The following is a 24,815-nucleotide window of genomic DNA, read 5'->3' on the forward strand; positions in this document are numbered from 1 at the left end:
TGACTCTGATATGAGGGTACGGGACATTCACCCTCCAAACTACACTGTTTTCAGTGAGCAAATATGCTTAGCTACATCTGGTAACTTATTCTTTCTTTTCTTTTTGAGATTATAATTTAATTACAACATTGCTTTCTTCACTTTCTTCCGAAATTCTTCCCCAAACCCCTCCTTGTTCTCCAAGTTCATGGCCCTTTTTTAGCTGAGGGTTATTACATGCATATATGTATATGCATATATATTCCTACATACAACCTGTTCAGTCTATATAACGCTACATACATTGTGGTGGTCTGAATGAAAATAACCCTCATAAACTCATTGGGAATAGCTGAAGTTTTCCTGGTCCTGCCTGGCCCACGGTCAGGACAAATCTCTCTCACCCGCCAGCCAGTCCCGCAGCCACTTGGACCCAAGCAAACACGCAGAGACTTATATTACTTATAAACTGTGTGGATGTGGCAGGCTTCTTGTTATCTAGTTCTTACATCTGAAATTAACCCATTTCTATAAATCTACACCTTGCCACATGGCTCGTGGCTTACCTGTACTTTACATCCTGCTCCTCATGGTGGCGGCTGGCATGGTCTCCCTGCCTCAGCCTGCCTCAGCCTTCCTGTTCCCAGCCTCATCCTCTTTCTTTGTCCTGCCTATACTTCCTGCCTGGCTACTGCCACTCAGCACTTTATTTATTAACCAATCAGAGCAACACATTCACAGCAAAGAGAACATCCTACAGCAATCTGGGGTGGTGGTTTGGAGGTATGGCCTTGTTGGAGTAGGTGTGGCCTTGTTAGAGGAAGTACATCACTAGGGGAGTGGGCTTTGAGGTTTCAGAAGCCCAACCAAGCTCAATGGCTCACTGTCTCTTCCAACTGCCTGTGGATCCAGATGTAGAACTCTCGGCTCCTTCTCCAGCACCGTGTCTGCCTGCATGCCACCATGCTTCCTACTATGATAATAATGAACTCAACCTCTGAACTGTGAGCCAGCCGCAATTAAATGGTTTTTTTTTTATGAGTTGCCATGCTCATGGTGTCTCTTCACAGGAATAGATATCCGAAGATATACATGTACGTTTTTAGGACTGACACTTTAGGAGAATCTACAAACACTAATTTGCTAAACCAGCATAATCCCTAAAAATCTATAAACATATGTCCTCATACCCACAGAGAAGTGTAGTCTTCACCCCTCATCAAGAAACTTCTTGGGCGGTGGTGGCACACGCCTTTGATCCCAACGTTGGAGGGCAGAGCCAGGCAGATCTTTGTGACTTCGAGGCCAGCCTGGTCTACAGAGTGAGATCCAGGGAAGGTACAAAGCTACACAGAGAAACCCTGTCTAGAAAAATCAAAAAAAAAAAAAAATAAAAGAAGGCTAAAGCAGGAAGATTACGATGGGTTTGGGGATTTAGCTCAGTGGTAGAGTGCTTGCCTAGGAAGCATAAGGCCATGGGTTCAGTCCTCAGCTCCAGAAAACAAAACCAAAAAAAAGAAAAGAAATTTCTCTTTGCAACAGGCAGAGACCACTACAGAAAACTACAACCAGTCAAAATGGTGAGGAGCCCAGTGCCAATGGATGCATCCACAAAATACTCCCACACCTAAGGCTCAGGGAACATTGCTGAAGAGGGGGTGGGAAGAGGATTGTAAGATCTAGAAGATCTGTCAGATTGTGTCACTCAATCATCTTAAAAAATGCTGACAGTGCATGGAGATTCAAAATCCCAGGTGAGCCTCAGACATGAAGGACCTGGTTGCAGAGTCTCCTCATTTCTGTGGATGAACTAACCTGGAAAGGGATCAGACCCTCATTAGATTGATACAGTATATATTCTATTTGCTGTAAATAAGTTGTGTTGTGGGACTCCAACTTCATAGCTAAAATATGAAACAATTTGGAAGAACAAAAAGATGCCCCATAGTCACAATAGGCTCACCTATGTGAGCACTGATGGAGCTCTAAGTTCTATGAAGCTGCAAACTTTTCTAGACTGTGTTAATAATCCTGGTCTTGTGTTCAAATGCCACTCTGCTCACAATCTCATCACTCCCAAGTAACTGTTCTGTCCAGAGTGTGATTTCACGTGTCCTTCAGTCAGTACATTGTACGAGGTAGCAGGCATTAATCACAACGATGTGTGAGAACAGAAAGATTTATTTTTTTTAATGAAAACCAATGAAAATATAGAGTAATTAAAACAATCATATTGCTACCTGATCCAATAAAAGGGAGTAAAATAGCTGGCTTGGCTACTCTCTTAGCAAATCAAGACAAAGCTCACAACTAAAGAGTTAACAACCAGGTCTCAGGTCAGTCAGTTCTCTAGGCAAGGACTTTTTCTTCAGACATCCTCAGTGTGTGCTCAGCACCTCCTATCTGAGTATTCTGGGATGGAATCTCCTGAGTTTCTCCAAAACCATCTTCATAGGAGAGTGAGTCAATACTGCTCAGTTCAGTTTGACAGTTCTGTACCAATAATGCACCAAGCAGCCAAACAATGGGATGTAAAGAGGGGTAGACAATGTCATAAATCTTCAATGCATTTTGATGCTGGCAAGTCTTGGACCATAATGTCCTTGATCATACTTCATGAGGTCACAGGACAGCTGGACTATGAACCTAAAACTTAGATTACTGACTGAATAGGTTACAGAGGAGAGTATTCAGGTTATTAGTCTGACGATAAGTTTACAGCTATCACATTCTGGGAAGCCAGTGGTGAACCTGTTTTGACAGAGGTACATTTAGAAATGCAAAATTGCCTTTCTGATTCCACAAGACAACTATGGCCTTGGTCCCATTCTACTTCAAGTCAAGTTAGTCCCTGTGGTATAGATCCACTGAACAGTATTTTGTTCCCAATGAATCACACAGTATCTGAAACCATGTGTTCTGGGACCCCATGATGAAAGTCCCTCCCCCTAGACTTGCATTTCTCAGTATCCAGAAGCAGCCTTTTCCTATTTATTGCCAACACCTACAAAGTCTGCTCTCTATCTCATAAACACAGCACATATGGCATTCACAGCAGATGCGTGTAGCAAAGGCTACTATGTTGGGCTGCCTTTTGGCAGTGACTATATCCCGGAGCTCAGGACATACTTGGGTAAATTTCTCCACTAAGATATAACCCTGGTGATCATAGCACTCTAGAGTGGTGGGGTACAGCTCTAGAATCAACTTGCTTAGATTGGCCATGCTTTGCAGAAGGTCCTTCAAAACAGCCATAGAGAAGTCGTTTTCATAGAAACAGACCCTGGTGAGCTGGGAGCACTGGCTCAGGGCAGGCAAGAGGGCACTGAACTGAGAGTCCTTCATCTTGCAGTACATTAAATCCAGGATCTGCAGTGTGCCTGCTACATTCTCTAGGAGAACTCGGAGATGTGTGGGACATATCTTGGATAACGCTACACCACTGAGGACCAGGTGTTTGCGGTGACAGAGCCTCTGACACTTTGACAAGTGTTTTAAGTCTCACTGTGAGAGCTGACAAAGAGTGATACACAAGGACTCCAAGGGGGTCCTCAGGCATCTAGGGAAAGAACAGGAAATTAGTTCTGGCTAATGAAGGGCATTAGTAAGGTTGACGCTGAGACAGAAGCGACCACATATGTAAAGTCAGACTAGCCTTATGCTGAAGGTCAACACTTGGGATACAACCTGTTGGTTCCTGCTCATTTAATTGTCTCCTGAGACATATACATAAGGTGGAACAGTCTCAGACTACAGATCTGTAGCTCCCTGTCCTCACTCTGTCCAACAGAACTTAACTTTGCAACAACAGGCTGGGAGGTCATACCCAGAGAGGACCATCACAAAAAGGTTCTGGAAACATCTCGGTATGTGTCCTGCATAGCTCATCACTGTCGCTCCTCTCAATCACATCCTCTATGCCTGATTTCAGTTCCCCACCTTTGAAACTGATGGTCCCCCAGGCCAGCATCACCCATTTCCACCTACTAAGTCTCAACCTGTGCTCATATTATCCTTCTCTCTGGGAGAGTTCAAGGCTGACAGAGGATCCAACACAAGCTGGTCCCTGTTCAGAGATGTGAGTACAGAGCTCCTTAGGATGCTGTGCAGGTGTGAGTTGTCCACATCTCAGGGCCTGCTAATCTATCGAGTTCCCTCCCGTTAATGTAGCCAGGATCTCAAGGAGGAATACCCAGAGCACACTCACTGGGTCTGACTCACCCAATGGACCTGCTTTCAAGGCAGCTCTCTAAACATCTCCTACCCCAGCTCTGACTCTGCTAAATGAATGGTCAGTTAAGAAGGAAGCAAGTCCACCCTTAGATACTGTAATGAGTCCATCATTCTAAAATGCACAGTGGCACACACACCCCAGGGGACAACTAATGCTGAAGCAAAGGGAAAAGGTTTGCTGTCACAGTACAAACAGCTCTCCATCCTTCCTTACCTGAACAACTGTTTCATGAGGTCAGAGGAAAAGGAGACTCCATTCATAGAGAAATGCTGGAGACAGTTGAGTTTGGAGAACTGAGAAAGGAATTTGATAGCAAACGTTTCCTCCGTGTCAAAATATTTACAAACCTGTGTGTGCCCAACAGATGTGAGTTAGACGGAATTTGCAAAGATTTCTCATGCGGCCAAGGCAAGATGCAAAGTGACCCAGGAAGGGCAGAACCTGGTTTGTGAATAGTTCCAATTCCTCGATATAGTCTGGATGGAAAATGTCCAAGACCTTCTTGATAATCTCCACAGGGAGGGCACAAATAGTCATCCTCAGACAGCACAGCCGCACAGAGCCTTTTCTCTGCTGGGCCCACTGCAACAAGCATGTTTGATGTTCTTTCAGCTGGAACCTGAAGCTAAGGTCAGTGACTACCTTCAAACGGGGCCTCAGAGCATATCTAGGAAGGTCCCTCCCATCTTTCTTCCCACTCCCAGTCTCTGTGGGCTGCTTCCTGTATTCTAGTCTGCACATCCAGGAAATCGTGGTGCATATTCCTCAAGTCAAGGACTTGCAGCTTCCACTGTCTGGGAGGGAAAAGGAAGGAGTTTCATAATGTAAACCAGGAACTGACTCAGAGACAGTTTATGTCCCACTTCACTCTTGTCAGCTCCAACACAGCCCCTCTCACCTGCCAGGCCAGGACTCTTAGCATGAACTGCACATGGAGACCTTCCTCCCTCCCTCCATTCAATGACTCTAGACTTGGGTCTCTTTCACATCAAATGCCTGTAGGAGAGCCAGGGGAAGGCTCCTCCCACTATGGCTTCATGGACTCTGAGCTTTCCTCCACTCCTGACTGCCATTTATATCAGCTCTCAACTTGAATAGAAGCTTTACAGACTTCCAAGTTGTAACAACAGAATCCTCTGTCCACTTTGACCCCATTCTCCCTCACTTCACATGAATTTACCACTAGCTCAGTGATACCCTTCTCTTCTCCTTGGGCCTTGCTTACCTGGGACGAATCTTCCGTGACTGCAGCATGTCTAGGCCATCCAGAACAGCTTGCAATGCCTCCACATCGGATGTCTTCATTAGTGCCCCCACAGGGAGGCAAGCAAAGGGCCAGGCTGCCACCATTGCCTTCAGTAGTCCCAGGTGTCTACCGTCGAAGGCCTCCTTGAACTGTGGTGGGAAGAAATTTGTGGGCATGGACTCCAGGGCAGAGATGGCCAAGGCCTGGTTGCTCAGCAGGCTCTGCACTGCCAGCTGCTGGAGTGTGGGTATGTTCTTGATGCTCATGCTCATGGATCTTCGGTCAGGAGGAACCTGGGCAAGCATTTAGGAACTGTTTGTTCTATGTAGTTCTGATTATGAGTCAGCTCTAAGTTAATCTGTTTCTAACAGACTGACCACATAAACCTAAAAACACCATAATCAAGAGGCCTGCCTCCCTGTCAAAATCATGAGTCTGTCTGGATTCATAATCTGAGATGGAATCTGTAGCAAGCATCTGCTGTCACAGATACTAATTGACTGGAGCTAGGTGATGGAACATACCTTTAATCCCAGCTCTCAGGAGGCAGAGGCAAGAGGAGCTCTGAGTTCGAGGAAAGCCTGGACTACAAAGTGAGTTACAAGACAGCCAGGCTACACAGAGAAACCCTGTCTTCAAAAGTAAAAATAAAAAAAAAAAAACTAAAAAAAACACAAGGGAGGAAGGAGTATGCAGGAGGATAGCTGGAGTCTAGGAGTGTGCAGGGAGGCCCTGGGTGCTGGATTTCCATAGGTAGAGCACTTGCAGAGCTTGTATGAGGCCCTGGGATCCTTCCTCAGCATAAACCAAAGTCCATAAACCAGGCTTTGTCCTTGTAGGCAGCAAATAGGAGGAGGGTATTTCTGCATACTGAGAAATCAAAGCCAAGGGACAGGTCTTTCATTAGGGGATCAAGAGCACATGGCTTCATACATGACTCAATGTGTTTAAAACAAAATGGTGTGCAGATGGATCAGACCACATGGGTCAAGGTTGACACTGAGAACATAGGACAGCTGAATGTGGAGTCAAAGACTCTACAAGGATGGCAGTTGTAAACTAACAGTCAGATCCTGGAACCTGGATACAATCCTTCTATCCCTGTCCTGGTCAGGACAGTCCTGTGACTATAGGGATGCAAAGGTCCTGTGAAGTCTGAGCTCTTGCCAAAGTAAACAGAAGCCATTCTGACACTGCCTCCTCCTCCCTTCCTGCTGAGCTTCTGTTACATCCCAGTTGTGTGGCTGCTGGTTGTACAAAGTTGTCAACCTCAACTGAGCAATGCAGACTGGCTAGCTTAGGTTTTCCAGATGGCCAGATGATTGCAATCCAGGATGCTCACAGGGGGAGGTGGTGTGGGCACACCAAGGATGGCAGAACAAACTAAAGACAACTCTGAGCAAAGGGAGTGGGATCCACAGCACACTGCTCCTCCCTTCTTGATCCTTCCCTGCCCCTCCCTTTGATAACAGGCAGCCCAGATTGGCCTTGAACTCCTGATCTTCTTTCTCCATTTCCTGGGTGTGGAGATTGGTGACTGACTCCACCCTGTTCTTCAGGACTCCCAGCTTCTGGCTGCAACCTGCACTTGAGAGACTCCAGGAGCTGGGTGGTGGTGGCACACGCCTTTAATCCCAGAACTTGAGAGGCAGAGGCAAGCAAATCTCTGTGAGTTCAAGGCCAGAGCCAGATCCAGGACAGGTACTACAGGAAGGAGCAGAAAGGAAAGAGAGGGGCACACAGAGGGCCCACCTGCTTTTTAGGTTGGGATGCCAGTCACAGCCTGATGAGGTAATTAAGGACTGAATCCTTACATCCCAGACTTTCACTTATTAAAAAAAAAAAACAAGGTAGATGGGAAAAAGGGTGTTGTTCCTCTCAAAAACTGCTTCCAGTTGACTTTTGGACGTCGGTTGGCTCTGGGGGGAATGGAGAAGGCGAGTTTTCCGAGGTAGACAGGCGTTGTGGGTGTTAGACCACAAAGTTTAGGGTCTCGAGTGGACATTCCAAGAACCCAGACTCCGGTCCAGTTGATGCAACAGCACGAGGTGTTTATTGAAGAAGCGCTGTACAGTCGGCTAACTCAGCTCCAAAGAGCAAGAGTCGGGTCGTCCTATAGTCACATAGGTACGTTTAAAGGAAAAACCCACAAAAGCCATAAGATTATAATTCCCATACAATTTCATTTCCATTGATTATGGCTAGGGGCTAATTTCATAAAATCATGGTCTGATCACAGAGTGATCACAGGGGGGATACAGTTTCGGCAGTGGTCCTTCCTGGAACACTTGCAACTATCTATGCAACCCCCCTTCCTGACTCAGCTTTCCAAATCATGTGATTATTAGGTGTGAGTCACAAAGCTTGGCTATTCTTTTGCTGTCCTGGGCCACAATGCATCTTGGGAGACTTACTTTGCTGTTCAGAAGGGGCCTTCTCACAGAGGGCAGGGACTTGGAAGAAAAATAACATAAAATGTGCCCTGTGATCTCTCAGTGGAGGGAAGGCTGAGGAGCAATCACAAGTGTATGAACAGGCACCTGACCCTATCTTGCTTTCTTACTGGACCTGGTAATGAAGGGAAGAGTAGAGGCCCTCACCATCACTGGCTCAGTCTACACTTTATACAGAGTGCTCTGGGCTGGCTACTTGTTCCCATTGCTGTCTGACCCTTCCCCCGGAGCCCACTCCCTTGTCCTTCTTTTTCCTATTTCCTGCAGTGGTCAATGAGCCCATTTAGTCTCCTGAATCTGCATGGATTCTGTGGAGCTCTCTCAATGGTGGAATACTTGCAGAGCTCATTTGTAGACCAAGCTTCTAGCCCAGGCTCACACAGTGACACAAACCAATAAAACAACTCTCAAGGAACTTTTAAACAAATTTGACTGTGTTGGGTGGTGGTGCACGCCTTTAATCCCAGCACTCAGGAGGCAGAGGCAGGCAGATCTCTGTGAGTTCGAGGGCAGCCTGGTCTACAGAGCAAGATCCAGGACAGGCACCAAAACTACGTGTAGAAACCTTTTTGTAGAAACCAACCCAAAATAAAAAACAAAAACAAAAACAAATTTTACCTTCATAAAGAGGATTCCCTGGATTCAGGGCTGACTTCAAACTGACTATGTATAGGAGGATGATTTTGAAATCCTGATCCTCCTGCCTCCACCACACAGTCTTCTGGAATAATGTGGAGCTGGGGTGTGAACTGGGCCTTAACTCAGTAATTTAATATCATGTTCATGGCTGAAAGCTGTGACTGAAAAGCTAAGGTATGACTAGAAATTCCAGGGGAGGACAGGTACACAGATGCACACTGCAATCACACCTGCAATTCTTACAGCTGGGAGGCACAGGTGTGAGGAGCAGGAGTAATTGTGATCTCATGTCTGTATAATCCAGCAGCAATAAGACTTTATCATTTGAAGTTTTTTAATTCATTTTATATACCAACCATAGATCCTCCCCTCATCCTCCCTCTCTCTCTTCCAGCCTTCCCCCTCATGCCCACCCACCCTGGCCAATCCCTGATCCCCTCCAAAAGAGTAAGGATCCCCATGGGGTGTCAATAAAGCCTGGATATTCAACTGAGTCAGGACCAAGTTCCTGCCCCTTGCATCAAGCCTGATCAATGTGTCCCACCATAGGTAATGGGCTCCAGAAAGCCAGTCCATGCACCAGGCATAGATCCTGATCCCACTGCCAGGGGCCCCTCAAACAGACCAAGCTATACAACTGTCTCCCATATGCAGAGGATCCAGTCTGGTCCCATGCAGGTTCCACAGCTGTCCATCTAAAGTGGGTGAGATTTTACAAACTTGGTTCAGTTGTCTCTGTAGATTTCCCCATCATGATCTTGACCCCCCTTGCTCATAGAATCCTTCTTCCCTCTCTTCAAATGGACTCCCAGAGCTTGGCTAGGCACTTGGCTGTGGATTTCTGCATCTGCTTCCATCAGTTACTGCATTAAGGCTCTATGATGACAGTTAGGGTAGTCACCAACCTGATTACCAAGGTAGGCCACTTCAGGCACCCTTTCCAATTGATAGTAGTCTAATCTACACAGAGAAATCCTGTCTCTAAAAACCAAAACCAAAACAAAACAAAACAAAACAAAACGAACAAAAAACAAACAAAAACAAAAACAAAAGAAAAAAGAAGGCTAAAGCAGGAGGATTATGATGGCGTTGGGGATTTAGCTCAGTGGTAGAGTGCTTGCCTAGCAAGCTTAAGGCCCTGGGTTCGGTCCTCAGCTCCAGAAAACAAAAAACAAAACAAAACAAAAAAGAAGAAGAAGAAGAAGAAGAAACTTGCCTTGGCAACAGGCAGAAACCACAACAGAAAACTACAACCAGTCAAAACGGAGAGCTGAGGAGCCCAGTCCCAATGGCTGCATCTACAAAATACTCCCACACCTAAGGCTCAGGGAACATTGCTGAAGAGGGGGTGGAAAGAGGATTGTAAGATCTAGAAGACTCCTCAGATTGTGTCTCCTAGCACTCTGAGAAGGTATACCCATAACGTCTCACAAAGGGGACTGCATCTATTGGACCTGAACCAGGATGACCAGTGATCAGGGCAAACTGGACAGAGAAAAGGACACAAGCCTCAGCCCTACACAGGGAAATAGAGGTAACTGTGGAAAAGTGGGAAGAGAAGAGGTGGCCTCACCCAGGGAGGAGCTCAAAAATTGGTTGTCCAGTGCTAAACAGTATTTTTTTTAAGATTTATTTATTTTTATTATGTATACAGTGTTCTGCCTGCAGGCCAGAAGAGGGCGCCAGATCTCCTTACAGATGGTTGTGAGCCACCATGCGGTTGCTGGGAATTGAACTCAGAACCTCTGGGAGAGCAGCCAGTGCTCTTAACCTCTGAGTATCTGTCCAGCCCCTAAAGAGTATTTTGAAAGTGTCCAATCTTTATATTAGATGTATTTATTTTAATTTATGTGTATGTTTTCCCTGCATGCACTTATATGCATCACATAGATGATTATTCCCAGGAAATCCGAAGACAGCATAGATCCACCAGAAGTAGAGTTACAGAGAGATGGTTGAGAGTCTTCAAGTTGATATTGGAAAGTCACCTGAATTCTCTGACAGAGTAGCAAGTGCTCTAAACTGCTAGCCAACTCTGCAGCCCCTAAGGTGCCCTGTTTTCATATTGGATACACTTCAGAGGGCCAGATACTTCTTAGAAAGAAAGGAGAGCATGAAAGGATTCTACAGGCTGGGCACCATCTAGACAGTGTAGCCTAAAACCCTCTACGAGCGACAAGGTTCAAGACAGAGGGCCTTGACCTGAAGCTGGACCCAGAGCAAATAAACCAGAAGATACAGGAGGATCTAATTCTCTTCATAGGGTACTTCATTGCTAAACTCACTCCATCATCTTAAAAAACCCTGAAGTGAAGCCAGGCGGTGGTGGCGCACGCCTTTAATCCCAGCACTCGGGAGGCAGAGCCAGGCAGATCTCTGTGAGTTCGAGGCCAGCCTGGGCTACCAAGTGAGTTTCAGGAAAAGGCACAAAGCTACACAGAGAAACCCTGTCTCCAAAAATTAAAAAAAAAAAAAAAACCCTGAAGTGCACGGAGATTCAGCATCCCAGGTGAGCCTCACGCATGAAGCACCTGGTTACAGAGTCTCCTTATTTCTGTGGATGAACTAACCTGGAAAGGGATCAGACCCTCATTAGATTGATACAGAATACTTTCTATTTGCTGTGAATAAGGTGTGTTGTGGGACTCCAACTTCATAGCTAAAATATGAAACGATTTGGAAGAACAAAAAGATGCCCCATAGTCACAATATGCTCTTAGCCTGTGACAGCCAACCTCTGTGAGCACTGATGGAGCTCTAAGTTCTATGAACCTCCACACTTTTCTAGACAGTGTTAATAATCCTGGTCTTGTGTTCAAATGCCACTCTGCTCACAATCACATCACTTCCCAAGGGATGGTTCTGTCCAGAGTGTGCATTCAAGTGTCCTTCACAGTTAGTACATGGTATGAGTTAGCAGGCATTAATCACAAAGATGTGTGAGAACAGAAAGATTTATTTTTTTAATGAAGACCAATGAAAATACAGAGTAATTAAAACAATCATATTGCTACCTGATCCAATGAAAGGGAGTAAAATAGGTGGCTTGGCTACTCTCTTAGCAAATCAAGACAAAGCTCACAACTAAAGAGTTAACAACCAGGTCTCAGGTCAGTCAGTTCTCTAGTCAAGGACTTTTTCTTCAGCCATCTTCAGTGTGTGCTCAGCACCTCCTATCTGAATATTCTGGGATGGAATCTCCTGAGTTTCTCCAAAACCATCTTCATAGGAGAGTGGGTCAATATTGCTCAGTTCAGTTTGACATTTCTGTACCAATACAAGCAGGCAAACAATGGGATGTAAAGAGGTTAAGACAATGTCATGAATCTTCAATGCATTTTGATGCTGGCAAGTCTTGGACCATAATGTCCTTGATCATACTTCATGAGGTCACGGGACACCTGGACTATGAACCTAAAACTTAATTACTGACTGAATAGGGTACAGATAAAGAGCATTCAGGTTCTTATCTGACTATAAATTTACAGCTATCACATTCTGGGAAACCAGTGGTGAACCTGTTTTGACAGAGGTACATTTAGAAATGCAAAATTGCCTTTCTGATTCCACAAGACAACTGGGGCCATGGGCTCATTGTACTTCAAGTCAAGTTAGTCCCTGTGGTATAGATCCACTGAACACTATTTGGTTCCCAATGAATCACACAGTGTCTGAAACCATGTGTTCTGGGACCTCATGATGAAAGTCCCTCCCCCTAGACTTTCATTTCTCAGTATCCAGAAGCAGCCTTTACCTGTTTATTGCCAGCATCTACAAAGTCTGCTCTCTGTCTCATAAACACAATGAATAAGGCATTCACTGCAGATGCGTGTACCAAAGGCCACTATGTTGGGCTGCCTGTGGGCAGTGACTATATCCCGGAGCTCAGGGTATACTTGGGTAAATTTCTCCACTAGGATATTACCCTGGTGATCATAGCACTCTAGAGGGGCGGGGTACAGCTCTAGAATCAACTTGCTTAGATTGGCCATGCTTTGCAGTAGGTCCTTCAAAACAGCCATAGAGAAGTCGTTTTCATAGAAACAGACCCTGGTGAGCTGGGAGCACTGGCTCAGGGCAGGAAAGAGGGCACTGAGCTGAGAGTCCTTCATCTTGCAGTTCATTAAATCCAGGATCTGCAGTGTTCCTGCTACATTCTCTAGGAGAACTCCTAGATGTCTGGGACGTATCTTGGATAATGGTACACCATTGAGGACCAGGTGTTTGAGGTGACAGAGGCTCTGACACTGTGACAAGTGTTTCAGGTCTGACTGTGAGAGCTGACAAAGAGTGATACACAAGGACTCCAAGGGGGTCTTCAGGCATCTAGGGAAAGAACAGGAAATTAGTTCCAGCTAATGAACGACATTAGTAAGGTTGACGCTCAGACAGAAGGGACCACATATGGAAAGTCAGTCTAGCCTTATGCTGAAGGTCAACACTTGGGATACAACCTGTTGGTTCCTGCTCATTTAATTGTCTCCTGAGACATATACATAAGGTGGGACAGTCTCAGACCACAGATCTGTAGCTCCCTGTCCTCACCCTGTCAAACAGAACTAAACTTTGCAACAGCAGGCTGGGAGGTCACACCCAGAGAGGGGTATCACAAAAAGGTTCTGGAAACATCTTGGTATGTGTCCTGCATAGCTCATCACTGTCCCTCCTCTCAGTCACATCCTCTATGCCTGATTTCAGTGCTCCAACTTTGAAAGTAATGGTCCCCTACCCCAGCATCACCCATTTCCACCTACTAAGTCTCAACCTGTGCTCGTATTATTCTTCTCTCTGGGAGAGTTCAAGGATGTCAGAGGATCTAACACAAGCTGGTCCCTGTTTACAGAGATGTGAGTACACAGCTCCTTAGGATGCTGTGCAGGTGTGAGTTGTCCACACCTCAGGGCCTGCAAATCTGTCGAGTTCCCTCCTGTTAATGTAGCCAGGATCTCAAGGAGGAATATCCAGAGCACATCTGAGTCTGACCCACCCAATGGACCTGCTTTTAAGGCAGCTCTCTAAACATCTCCTACCCCAGCTCTGACTCTGCTAAATGAATGGTCAGTTAAGAAGGAAGCAAGTCCACCCTTAGATACTGTAATGAGTCCATCATTCTAAAATGCACAGTGGCACACACACCCCAGGGGACAACTAATGCTGAAGCAGAGGGAAAAGGTTTGCTGTCACAGTACAAACAGCTCTCCATCCTTCCTTACCTGAACAACTGTTTCATGAGGTCAGAGGAAAAGGAGACTCCATTCATAGAGAAATGCTGGAGACAGTTGAGTTTGGAGAACTGAGAAAGGAACTTGATAGCACACATTTCCTCTGTGTCTGTCAAAGTATTGACAACCCTTTGTGTGCCCAAGTAGATCTGAGTTATACGGAATTTGCGAAGATTTCTCATGCGGCCAAGGCAAGATGCAAAGTGACCCAGGAAGGGCAGAACCTGGTTTGTGAATAGTTCCAATTCCTCGATATAGTCTGGATGGAAAATGTCCAAGACCTTCTTGATAATCTCCACAGGGAGGGCACAAATAGTCATCCTCAGACAGCACAGAAGCACAGAGCCTTTTCTCTGCTGGGCCCACTGCAACAAGCATGTTTGGTGTTCTTTCAGCTGGAACCTGAAGCCAAGGTCAGTGACCATCTTCAAACGCGGCCTCAGCGTGTATCTAGGAAGGTCCCTCCCTACTTGCTTCCCACTCCCAGTCTCTGTTGAGTGGGCTCCTTCCTGTGTTCTAGTCTGCACATCCAGGAAATCGTGGTGCACATTCCTCAAGTCAAGGACTTGCAGCTTCCACTGTCTGGGAGGGAAAAGGAAGGAGTTTCATAATGTAAACCAGAACTGACTCAGAGACAGTTTATGTCCCACTTCACTCTTGTCAGCTCCAACACAGCCCCTCTCACCTGCCAGGCCAGGACTCTTAGCCTCAACTGCATCTGGAGAACTTCCTCCCTCCCTCCATTCAATGACTCTAGACTTGGGTCTCTTTCACATCAAACGCCTGTAGGAGAGCCAGGGGAAGGCTCCTCCCACTATGGCTTCATGGACTCTGAGCTGTCCTCCACTCCTGATTGCCATTTGTATCAGCTCTCAACTTGAATAGAAGTTCTACAGACTTCCAAGTTGTGACAACAGAAGCCTCTGTCCACTTTGACCCCATTCTCCCTCACCTCACATGAATTTATCACTAGCTCAGTGATACCCTTCTCTTCTCCTTGGGCCTTGCTTACCTGGGACGAACCTTCTGTGACTGCAGCATGTCTAGGCCATCCAGAACAGCTTGCAATGCCTCCACATCGGGGGTCTTCATCAGGGCCCCCACAGGGAGGCAAGCAAAGGGCCAGGCTGCCACCATTGCCTTCAGTAGTCCCAGGTGTCTACCGTCGAAGGCCTCCTTGAACAGCGGTGGGAAGAAATTTGTGGGCATGGACTCCAGGGCAGAGATGGCCAAGGCCTGGTTGCTCAGCAGGCTCTGCACTGCCAGCTGCTGGAGTGTGGGTATGTTCTTGATGCTCATGCTGATGGATCTTCATTCAGGAGGAACCTGGGCAAGCATTTAGGAGACACATTTTCAGCTTATGTTTTGGGAATTCCTACTTCTCACGTGTTGCAGGAACCAGAGGATCAGAGTCCTTGGTCTGGTAATAATGGAGAACTCAGGGTGCTCTATTACACCATCTGGTGGTGTCAAAGCCAAGCTTCCATCACTCTCAGCATGTGGAATCTCTTATAAGACCCCACACGGGCACACATTAATCATTGTCCCCCCGGGCACTCAAAGGTAGAAGGGTTATTGGGGAGCATGCAGACTGACCAGACCCTTGCTGCAGGAAAAGACACTGACCATCTTTCCAGGCTCTCCAGAAAATACAGTGCTGATGCAACCTGGCTGTCCAACCCTCATTGTGCTTTCAACAAACTGATCCCTCCTGGGACAGACTGAAGAGAATTTGTGAAATGCTGTCAGTCCACACTACTTCTAAATGCTTTAGAGATGGGTGTGGAGGTACTGAGCTGTATTATACTCATTTGGGGGAGAAGGTAAAAGGTCTTTAAATTTATGGGCACCAGGCCACACAGTCAGATCATGTCTGAAATAAAAAACATGCAACCTTCCCCAACACAACTAAAAATCATGCTATTGAAAGAGAACACCTGTAAAATGAGTCTTAGATGAGAAGCCAGGTGTACAGAGGCTACAAGGATGAAGATTTCCCATGGTACCTTGGGGTCTACAGAGGAAGGAGATGAGAAAAAAATCTACCAATATTTTAAGTTGTTGTTTCAACTTTAAAATATGTTGTAGCCTGTGTTGCAGGCTTGAGTGGAATTGGATAAGCTTCCAAACCCGAATGGATTTCACTCATTATGTATCCCAGGCTGCCCCTACTCTCCATGGTCTTACTCATTGTCATTAGGGGTGTTGGAATTGTATTTTTTTTAACCATAGGTGGCTGGTGCACTCTGCATTTAAAACACTGCATAAATGTCACCAAGTGGGATCCTATAATCCCATCTCTTTGGAGGAAGTGTTTGGAGGATTCCAGGTCAGACTAATCTAATAAGTGTATTTCAGGCTAGTCGAAGTTAGGGGGATATCAAAGAAAATATGACTTAAAATGTCTTCATTGAAGTTGTTTAGTAGCAGGGTTTGGTCACAAGTGCTGTACCATTCAACCACATTTCCAAGTCATCTATTTCATTTTGTTTAATTAGATGTAGAGGTAAGGTCTCTACATGCAGTCAAGTACAGCCTGGAATGTGATCTTTTGTGCTCAAGGACTTCATTCTGGGTTCAAGTTGTGGCTGTTATATATGCAACCTGGCATATATATGTGTGTGTATATATATAAAAAATCACTCTCAGACAATGTTTAGTCAAACAGTTAAGGCTGAAGCAACCACATTTCAACAGCTTTGGTTCCAAACCAGCTGGGACTCATGGCTTGTGTTCATCAAGCCATCCACAGGACTGTTTATAAGCTACAGTTAAGAGGAAAGTTCAGTTTATACAACTGCAAACCCATGACCTGTGGACATACTTTAAGAGATTACAGGATGATTAAATTACAAAGAGGAGCCTAACTCTAATTCCAGAATGAGCATAGAAAACTGGTCAGAGACAGTAGATCAAGAGTTCAAGGTCTGCCTAGCCTATTTTGACCCGTCTCAAAAAACTCAAATGAGCTAAAGAAACTAACATGTAAACTCCTATGTGATGGTCATTTTCACTAAAACCAAACTACACCAAATCTAAAAATTTTAAATTTTAGTCTGGAAGCATCTGGAAATGTAGCTTAGTTGGTGATAAGGCTAGACCAGAACGCACTAGGCCTGTTGGAGGTGAGTGACTTACCTGATATGGACACTGGTTACAGGCTCCTATTCCCAGCAAGGCCAGGCAGTGACTCCAGGCCCCAGGACTCTGAGGTTCTGTTCTACTAGGCCTCCTCTGACCCTTTTATACAGTTCCCTCCTCACCCCTCCCCAGGTAGCCCCACCCCTCTACTAAAATCTTATATCTGATTGGTCCAATGAGTCTCTACCCACTTAATTCTGTTAATGATTGGTTTTTTTCTACTGTAGATTGATTGAATCAGACCTGTCTAGTGAAAACAAAAACACTAAAATAGAAAGTCAATATTCCATTGCTTGAAGACTGACTTATTTTGTATGTGTGTGTTTACATGAGCACTTTATGTATGCATATATTTTAGTGTGTGTGGTTTTAGTGTCTATGTGTGTGTGTCAGTGTGGATTATATTGTGTGTGTACTTGAGTATGTAGTGAATTTTAGGCTAGCCAAAGGCCACATGGTGAGCTTCTTTCTCAAAACAACAACAAAATAAAAACCAAACCACACCCCATGAACATGTTGCAGATGAGAAAGGGCTGAGGTGTGGTGGGAACCTGTGGTCCTCACTAGCAAGAAGCTTAATTGGGATGATGGCTTGATGGAGGACTGTAGAACCATCAAGAGTGAGACGGACAATTTGTCTCAAAGTGTGAAAAATCAGCAGCAATGCATGATGAGATGAAAGTCAACAGAACAATAAAGCTTTATTACTACACCTGTGTTATCCTGAACAGGGTGTACACTCTTGATCTTAGCACTCCACAAGCTGAGGCAGAGGATCTCTGAGTTTCAGGACAACCTGACCCACACAGTGAGAAACTGCCAAACAACAGTATCAAATTCCAAAGAGAAAACAGAGGTGCCTCTCTTGAAGAAAACAGTAGAAACCTCCATGCACCAAATGGTCTTTCAGAACTCCCCTAGCCAGCAAGCACATGAAGGCTCAGCAGGTAAGGCATTTGTACCCAGCCTGAAGACCTGAGTTTGATTTCTGGAACCCACAAAAGGAGAACAGACTCCTGGAAGGTTTCCTCTGACCTCTGCATGTGTACCATGGCATATGGCCCATCCACCAGTAATTAATTGTAGGAATTGTTTTCAAATTTCCTTTTCCCAACAGCAGGGAAGCAGAGAGGCAGCACTAGGCTTGGACTGGTCTTTATGACATCTTCTGGGCGCACGTGCATGTTTATCACATTCGAATTCAGGGGAGAGGGCTATAGTATCAGGAGTTCAAGGTCATGCTTCCTCATCTAGTAAAAGATAGAGAGAAAAACCAGGAAAATTGATTCAATTAGAAATCAAATCATTTAGGTGACCATGTTGTTACCATTGGGGGTAGCTCTCTGCCATATAGAAGATACTACCTCATATTGGATATCATGGTCCAAAGGCTTATCTTTTGCTGCCCACTAGGTTTGGATTTGGTCTGTTCTTATTTCCACAATTTTTAGTTGAATCATTCAACTATTTCTTTGTGCTTTTCAGGTTTTTATTCTAGGCTCTTAGGACTTTAAATTTCCCTCATAGGTTTGCTTTCAATGTGTCCCACATGTGATGTAGTGTATTCTAATTTCCCTTTGGTTCCAGGAAATTCACTCTTCCTTTCCTTCTTCCTTCCTTTTTCCTTTGACCCATTTATCATTCAGTAACAAGTTGTTTTACTATTCATGAGTTTTTGTAGTTTACTAGAGTTTTTATGTCAAATTTTAGATTTATTGCAATGTGTTTAGATAGTGTAAAGGTCTCACCTGCTCATCCTCATTGGTTCCAGTGTATTTTGAGGCCATGAGTTCTTGGGGCACACTCTCACTGATCAGAAAGTTCTGTTCCATTCCCTTCACAGAGAAGGGATCTCAAGACTTTAAAAATGGTGCCAAGAATAGTGGCCAAGAAGGACCTCAGATGGTGACCATCCAGCTTCTCAGGGTCTGACAATTAAATCAAAGCCCTACCACTCAGGGGCAACCACTTCATTAACATGCACTACTAGAAGCTTTTTTTTTTTTTTTTTTTTTTTTTTTAGAAAAACCAAATTTTATTTAACTCTTAAGTCACTTGTCCCCATGGTCCCATTGTTCTCCATGTCAACTTTCCTCTTATATATAAATGAACTGCTCATCATATTCCTAATGCCCTCTCTCCCATAACATTCTGTGTCTGATGAGACACTCATCCTTTGGACTTCACCTCCCAGAGCCCAGAAGCAATCCTGCTCCATCTGCCCACATAGATAAATCTGGTCTCTAGTTATAATACACAAAACAGGCACCAGCAGCAAAGTAGACAGACTTGGCCTGCCTTATGGCCCTGAGAATATCCATGAGCTCAGAACAATGCTGGGCAAATCTATCCTTGAGAACATGACCCGTGTCATCATAGCTCTCCAAAGGGGCAGGGTACATCTCCAGGAGCAGCTCGCTCAGATTTGCCGTGTAGTGGAAAAGGTCCTGAAGGACAGCCATGGATATGTCATTGTCAAGAAAGTTGATCTTAGTGAGCTGGGTGCACTGGCTTAAGACAGGCAGGATGGCACTGAGCTGAGAGACCTTCATCCTACAGCCTTCCAATTCCAGGGTCTTCAGAGTGGCTGCAACTCTCTCCAGAAGAAGACGGAGGGGCCCAGTCCTTAAAGAGGACAATATCACACTGCTGAGGTTCAGGTGTGTGAGCTGATGTAGGTTCACACTCAGGGGTAGATGATTCAAGTCTGCCTGCGAGAGCTGAGACTGAGTGATGGACAGGGTCTCCAAGGGGGTCTTCAGGCACCTAGGTAGAGATAAAAGATGAGTTCTGGCAATTGGAGTTGGAGAGTGTTAGTGATAGGGTTGACACGGAGATGGACAGGTTAGCATTGTTCAAGTTCAGTGTGACACATGACAGACATGCACATCAGGATGCTCTCAATGTCTTCTCACTCAAGTCAGTGTTTAACACCAAGATGAGTGAACACCATGGTGGGACTGGTTCAGTACATGCGCACTGACACTCCTTTACTAAAGCAGGAAACTCCAGTACTGGCCCCCTGAGTGCTACAGAGCACACACAAACCAGTCAAGACCTAGTTACACACATGGGATGTCTCTGCAGAACATCTGGATGCCTGCATCAGCAGCAGAATCCATCCCTCTTCATGCTGTGTCACCCCAGCCTCACACTCCACCCTAGTGCGAGAATTTCCACAGCTACTCAGCCTCTACCAAGGCCCCACACTGAGACAGAGGCAGGCTGACACTCCCTCCCAGAGTCTCCAGCCCTGTTGGATCCAGTGTGCCTGGCAGATATTAATGGCCCTCTATAATCTGCAGAGCACAGAGAAAGGTTTTGCTCTGATCAAAGACAGCTTCCCATCTTACCTTAGTACGGTTTCCAGGTTGTCTTTCAGAAAGTAAATGCCATTCATATAGAGATGCTGGAGACAGTCCAGGTTGGGGAACTGAGGAACAGACTCGGTGACACACTCCTTCATGTCTGGTAGGGCACGGTTACTACTTAAAACAGTCTGCTGGATTCCCAGGAGAGGGAGTTTGCAAAGATTTCCCAGCTGTCCCAGGCAATGTGCAAACCAGGCCTGGCTTCCCTGTGGCCACCAGGAATTCAGTTCCAACTCCTGGACATGGTCTCTGTCTAAAGTGTTCAGGATCCCTATGACAGTGTAGACCTCTGATGCTCTGATCTTCAGCTCCCTACAGCACAGTTGCACTGATCCTTTTCTCTTCTTGGCCCACTTCAACAAGTATTTGTCAGTTTCCTTGAGATGCTCCCCACAGAGGTCAAAATCAGCCAACACCCTCAAGGGCTGCTTCACCCCACACTCTGGCTCCTGCTCCTTCCCAGTTTCCTTCTGACTCAGAACCTGTGGGGTGTAGCTGACATCTATGCCTCCAGTCTGTTCATCCCAGAAGTCCTGGTGCACTTTCTGCAAGTCAAGCTCTTGGAGTTTCCACCTCCTGGGAAAACAGGCAGAAATCAGAGCTTGGATCAGATCTCACATAGTCCGCTGTTCTTGACATCTCAACTCTCACTTTCCCTACTCTGCTGTCTGATAGGTCGCTGTGTTTCCGGCACTGGGCATCCAGCCCATGGCCTCAGGTCCCGGGAAGGGCTCTTGGCCTCACTGGCATCTTTAGCTCTGCTTTATTGCCCTCTACCATGTTCCCCTTGAGTCCTGACTGATCCCATTTTGTCTTGAGGCCCAGGCCCTGGCCCACTCCTCTGTGACTGTATCAGAACTAAGCTGCCCTCCACACCTAACAGCCTTTTTTGTACCCTCTGTAAGAGCTGAGGCCTCCAGTCCTCCACACTGGTGCAGTGAGAAGCCTCAGATCCATTTTTGACCACACTCTTCCACACTCTAGTTGTCCCCTGACTGAACCTCCAGGACCATTAGAAGGGTCTTGCCTACCTGGGGCGCACCTTCTGGGTCATCAGAAAGTCCAGGGCATCCAGCACAGCCTTCAAAGTCTCCATGTGTGAGATGGTCGGCAGGGCCCCCATGGAGAGGCGGTGAAAGGGCCAGGCTGCCACCATTGCCCTCACAAGGTTGGTCTGTCTGCCAGTGAAGGCCTCCTTGAACAGGGGCGGGAAGAACTCCGTGGGCAGGTACTCCAGGGCAGAGATGGCCAAGGCCTCATCCTTCAGCAGCCACTGCACTGCCTGCTGCAAGGGTGTGTCTTGGGCCAGGTCACTCATCTTTGTAGATCCTCAGGGTCCAGAATCTTGAAGAGGCCTCCAGGAAAGAACATATTGTCAGGCTAAGGCTTAGGAAGCCCTTCTCCCCCATTAAAGGAATCACTCAAGGACACAGTCACACCTATGACAAGACCTCAGTACCTTATGCCACTCACTATTTTCCGCTATCAAATCTCAGAATTACCCACAGCCACTGCACCCCTCGATCCCATTCCCACTTGGAAGGGTTACCCTGGAACCTGTAAGCTGAGCCATATGCAGCATGTAGAGTCTGAGGAAGTGAACTGTCTGCTTGCACAGCCCCAGCTGCAGTTAATGTGAAAGAGCATAAAATTCCAGAAGAGATAAAGCAATGTAACCTCATCCAGAACATCTGGAAAAGGGTGGGCCACACAAACTATTTGTGGAGTTCCTGATTATCCTGCACTATAGGAGAATGTGACTTAGAAAAAAAAATGGCTGGGCGGTGGTAGTGCATGCCTTTAATTCCAGCACTCGGGAGGCAGAGCCAGGCAGATCTCTGTTTGAGGCCAGACTGGGCTACAGAGTAAAAATCAGGACAGGCACCAAAACAACACAGAGAAACCCTCTCTTCAAAAACAAAAGCAAAAACAAAAACAAAAAAAAAATTGTTGCTGGCAGTGCCTTTAATCTCAGCACTTGGGAGGCGGAGGCAGACAGATCTCAGTGAGTTCGAGCCCAGCCTGGTCTACAACTTCCAGGAGAGCCAGAACTGTTACACAGAGAAAGCCTGTCTCAAAGAAAGAAAAAAACAATTCAAATAGATGTAAACAAAAAGGTTATCAAAGATATCTCAGAAGATAACACCAAAAGTTTTAGCCACTTGGGAAACTGAAGCAGAAGAATCAGAAGTTCAAGGATACCTTAGCTGCAAAGTGAAACACTGTCTCAAAAACTAAATACAAATGAACCTTGATCTGAATCTGCCATGGTAGTCCATGCTGGTTACTCCAGTAGAGTTGGCCAGTGGAAGGCCAGCCTGACAACAGGGCAGGCCAAGAGCAGAACCACATACAAACATATTGGCTAACTGACAACATTACATATCCAGATGAAGACCTCCCCAAACCAGTGAGGTGTCTACGCCAATGTCCTGAGCCTGCTACTCTCAAGAGCCTGAAATGAGAACCCCCTGTCCTATCTTAGACCTAATGTCACCCATGGGCACTGACTAGGCTGGGGCATGGGGTGTCTTGATGGAGGTTGGTTACTTACCAGAGGCTGGCTGTGATGACTCTCCTGTTTCCAGCAAGGCCAGAGAGTGACTCAGTCTCCAGGAATCTGACTTTATCTCTGGCTCCTCTGACCTTTTTATAGGACTTCCCACTCTCACCTCCTCTTTGTAATCCCACCTCCCAACCACATGCTGCAGTCTGATTGTTGGATTCGGTCTCTATCCTATTGATCCTATTTAGAATTTTGCATTATGTAGATTGATTGAATCATGTCTCAATGTAGGAAAGAGAAAGATCCTAGGCTACTGTCAAGGCCAGGGGATCCTCTGTGGTACCTCTCCACAAACTGAGTTCTAAGATTTGTTTTTTTGATGATTTTGGAGTTTCTCTTCAGAGAGGGTCTCACTATAGTTTATGCCTACCTGAAATTTACTCTGTAGCCTTAGCAGACTTCGAACTCTCTGTAATCCCTCTACCTCAGAATCTGCCTATGAAATAAGATTATGGAAGAGAGCTACTATACTGTTTGTTCTATGTAGTTCTGATTATGAGTCAGCTCTAAGTTAATCTGCTTCTAAGAGACCAACCACATAAACCTAAAAACACTATAATCAAGAGGCCTGTGTCCCTGTCAAAATCATGAGTCTGTCTGGATTCATAATCTGAGATGGAGTCTGTAGCAAGCATCTGCTGTCACAGATACTAATTGACTGGAGCTAGGTGATGGCACATACCTTTAATCCCAGCTCTCAGGAGGCAGAGGCAAGAGGAGCTCTGAGTTCAAGGTCAGCCTGGTCTATTGAGGGAGTTCCAGGATAGTCAGAGCTACATAGAGAAACTCTGTCTCAAAAAGGGGGGGGCAGTGGTGGCAACACCTTTAATCCCAGCACTTGGGAGACAGGGGCAGGCAGATTTCTGTGAGTTCGAGGACAGCCTGGTCTACAAAGTGAGTTACAAGACAGCCAGGCTACACAGAGAAACCCTGTCTTGAAAAGTAAAAATAAAAACAAAAAAAACTAAAAACACAAGGGAGGAAGGAGTATGCAGGAGGATAGCTGGAGTCCAGGAGTGTGCAGGGAGGACCTGGGTGCTGGATTTCCATAGGTAGAGCACTTGCAGAGCTTGTATGAGGCCCTGGGATCCTTCCTCAGCATAAACCAAAGTCCATAAACCAGGCTTTGTCCTTGTAGGCAGCAAATAGGAGGAGGGTATTTCTGCATACTGAGAAATCAAAGCCAAGGGACAGGTCTTTCATTAGGGGATCAAGAGCACATGGCTTCATACATGACTCAATGTGTTTAAAACAAAATGGTGTGCAGATGGGTCAGACCACATGGGTTAAGGTCGACACTGAGAACATAGGACAGCTGAATGTGGAGTCAAAGACTCTACAAGGATGGCAGTTGTAAACTAACAGTCAGATCCTGGAACCTGGATACAATCCTTCTATCCCCATCCTGGTCAGGACAGTCCTGTGACTATAGGGATGCAAAGGTCCTGTGAAGTCTGAGCTCTTGCCAAAGTAAACAGAAGCCATTCTGACACTGCCTCCTTCTCCCTTCCTGCTGAGCTTCTGTTACATCCCAGTTGTGTGGCTGCTGGTTGTACAAAGTTGTCAACCTCAACTGAGCAATGCAGACTGGCTAGCTTAGGTTTTCCAGATTGCCAGATGATTGCAATCCAGGATGCTCACAGGGGGAGGTGCTGTGGGCACACCAAGGATGGCAGAACAAACTAAAGACAACTCAGAGCAAAGGGAGTGGGATCCACAGCACACTGCTCCTCCCTTCTCGATCCTTCCCTGCCCCTCCCTTTGATAACAGGCAGCCCAGATTGGCCTTGAACTCCTGATCTTCTTTCTCCATTTCCTGGGTGTGGAGATTGGTGACTGACTCCACCCTGTTCTTCAGGACTCCCAGCTTCTGGCTGCAACCTGCACTTGAGAGACTCCAGGAGCTGGGTGGTGGTGGCACACGCCTTTAATCCCAGCACTTGAGAGGCAGAGGCGGGCAGATC

General features: G+C 46.0%; 3 protein-coding genes across 3 annotated transcripts; all 3 read right to left on the minus strand.

Moving 5' to 3' along the window:
* Positions 1 to 2,970: 2,970 nt before the first annotated feature.
* LOC131904835 (PRAME family member 12-like) lies at positions 2,971 to 5,725 on the minus strand. The gene is given in 4 exon segments (XM_059255844.1): positions 2,971 to 3,538; positions 4,427 to 4,576; positions 4,578 to 4,946; positions 5,439 to 5,725. Coding segments are annotated over 4 exon segments (1,374 nt in total).
* A 6,584-nt stretch (positions 5,726 to 12,309) lies between these two features.
* On the minus strand, positions 12,310 to 15,072 carry LOC131905048 (PRAME family member 12-like). Its single transcript, XM_059256005.1, has 3 exons — positions 14,786 to 15,072; positions 13,765 to 14,355; positions 12,310 to 12,877 (listed from the first exon to the last, which is right to left on the minus strand). Exons 1-3 carry the CDS (start codon positions 15,070 to 15,072, stop codon positions 12,310 to 12,312), a joined length of 1,446 nt encoding a protein of 481 aa, XP_059111988.1.
* Positions 15,073 to 19,157: 4,085 nt separating this feature from the next.
* Positions 19,158 to 21,603, minus strand: LOC131904836 (PRAME family member 12-like). Its single transcript, XM_059255845.1, has 3 exons — positions 21,317 to 21,603; positions 20,268 to 20,861; positions 19,158 to 19,680 (listed from the first exon to the last, which is right to left on the minus strand). Exons 1-3 carry the CDS (start codon positions 21,601 to 21,603, stop codon positions 19,158 to 19,160), a joined length of 1,404 nt encoding a protein of 467 aa, XP_059111828.1.
* Between the last annotated feature and the right edge of the window lie 3,212 nt (positions 21,604 to 24,815).

Source organism: Peromyscus eremicus, chromosome 2, assembly GCF_949786415.1.
Source record: "Peromyscus eremicus chromosome 2, PerEre_H2_v1, whole genome shotgun sequence".
In the NCBI taxonomy this organism is placed as follows: domain Eukaryota; kingdom Metazoa; phylum Chordata; class Mammalia; order Rodentia; family Cricetidae; genus Peromyscus; species Peromyscus eremicus.

Coding starts and splice junctions, on each gene's coding strand:
- LOC131905048 (XM_059256005.1), bottom strand. CDS start 15,072: ATGAGCATCAAGAACATACCCACACTCCAGCAGCTGGCAGTGCAGAGC. Junction 14,356..14,785: donor TCACAGAAGGTTCGTCCCAG/GTAAGCAAGGCC, acceptor TTTCCCTCCCAG/ACAGTGGAAGCTGCAAGTCC. Junction 12,878..13,764: donor CTCATGAAACAGTTGTTCAG/GTAAGGAAGGAT, acceptor TTCTTTCCCTAG/ATGCCTGAAGACCCCCTTGG.
- LOC131904836 (XM_059255845.1), bottom strand. CDS start 21,603: ATGAGTGACCTGGCCCAAGACACACCCTTGCAGCAGGCAGTGCAGTGG. Junction 20,862..21,316: donor ACCCAGAAGGTGCGCCCCAG/GTAGGCAAGACC, acceptor CTGTTTTCCCAG/GAGGTGGAAACTCCAAGAGC. Junction 19,681..20,267: donor AACCTGGAAACCGTACTAAG/GTAAGATGGGAA, acceptor ATCTCTACCTAG/GTGCCTGAAGACCCCCTTGG.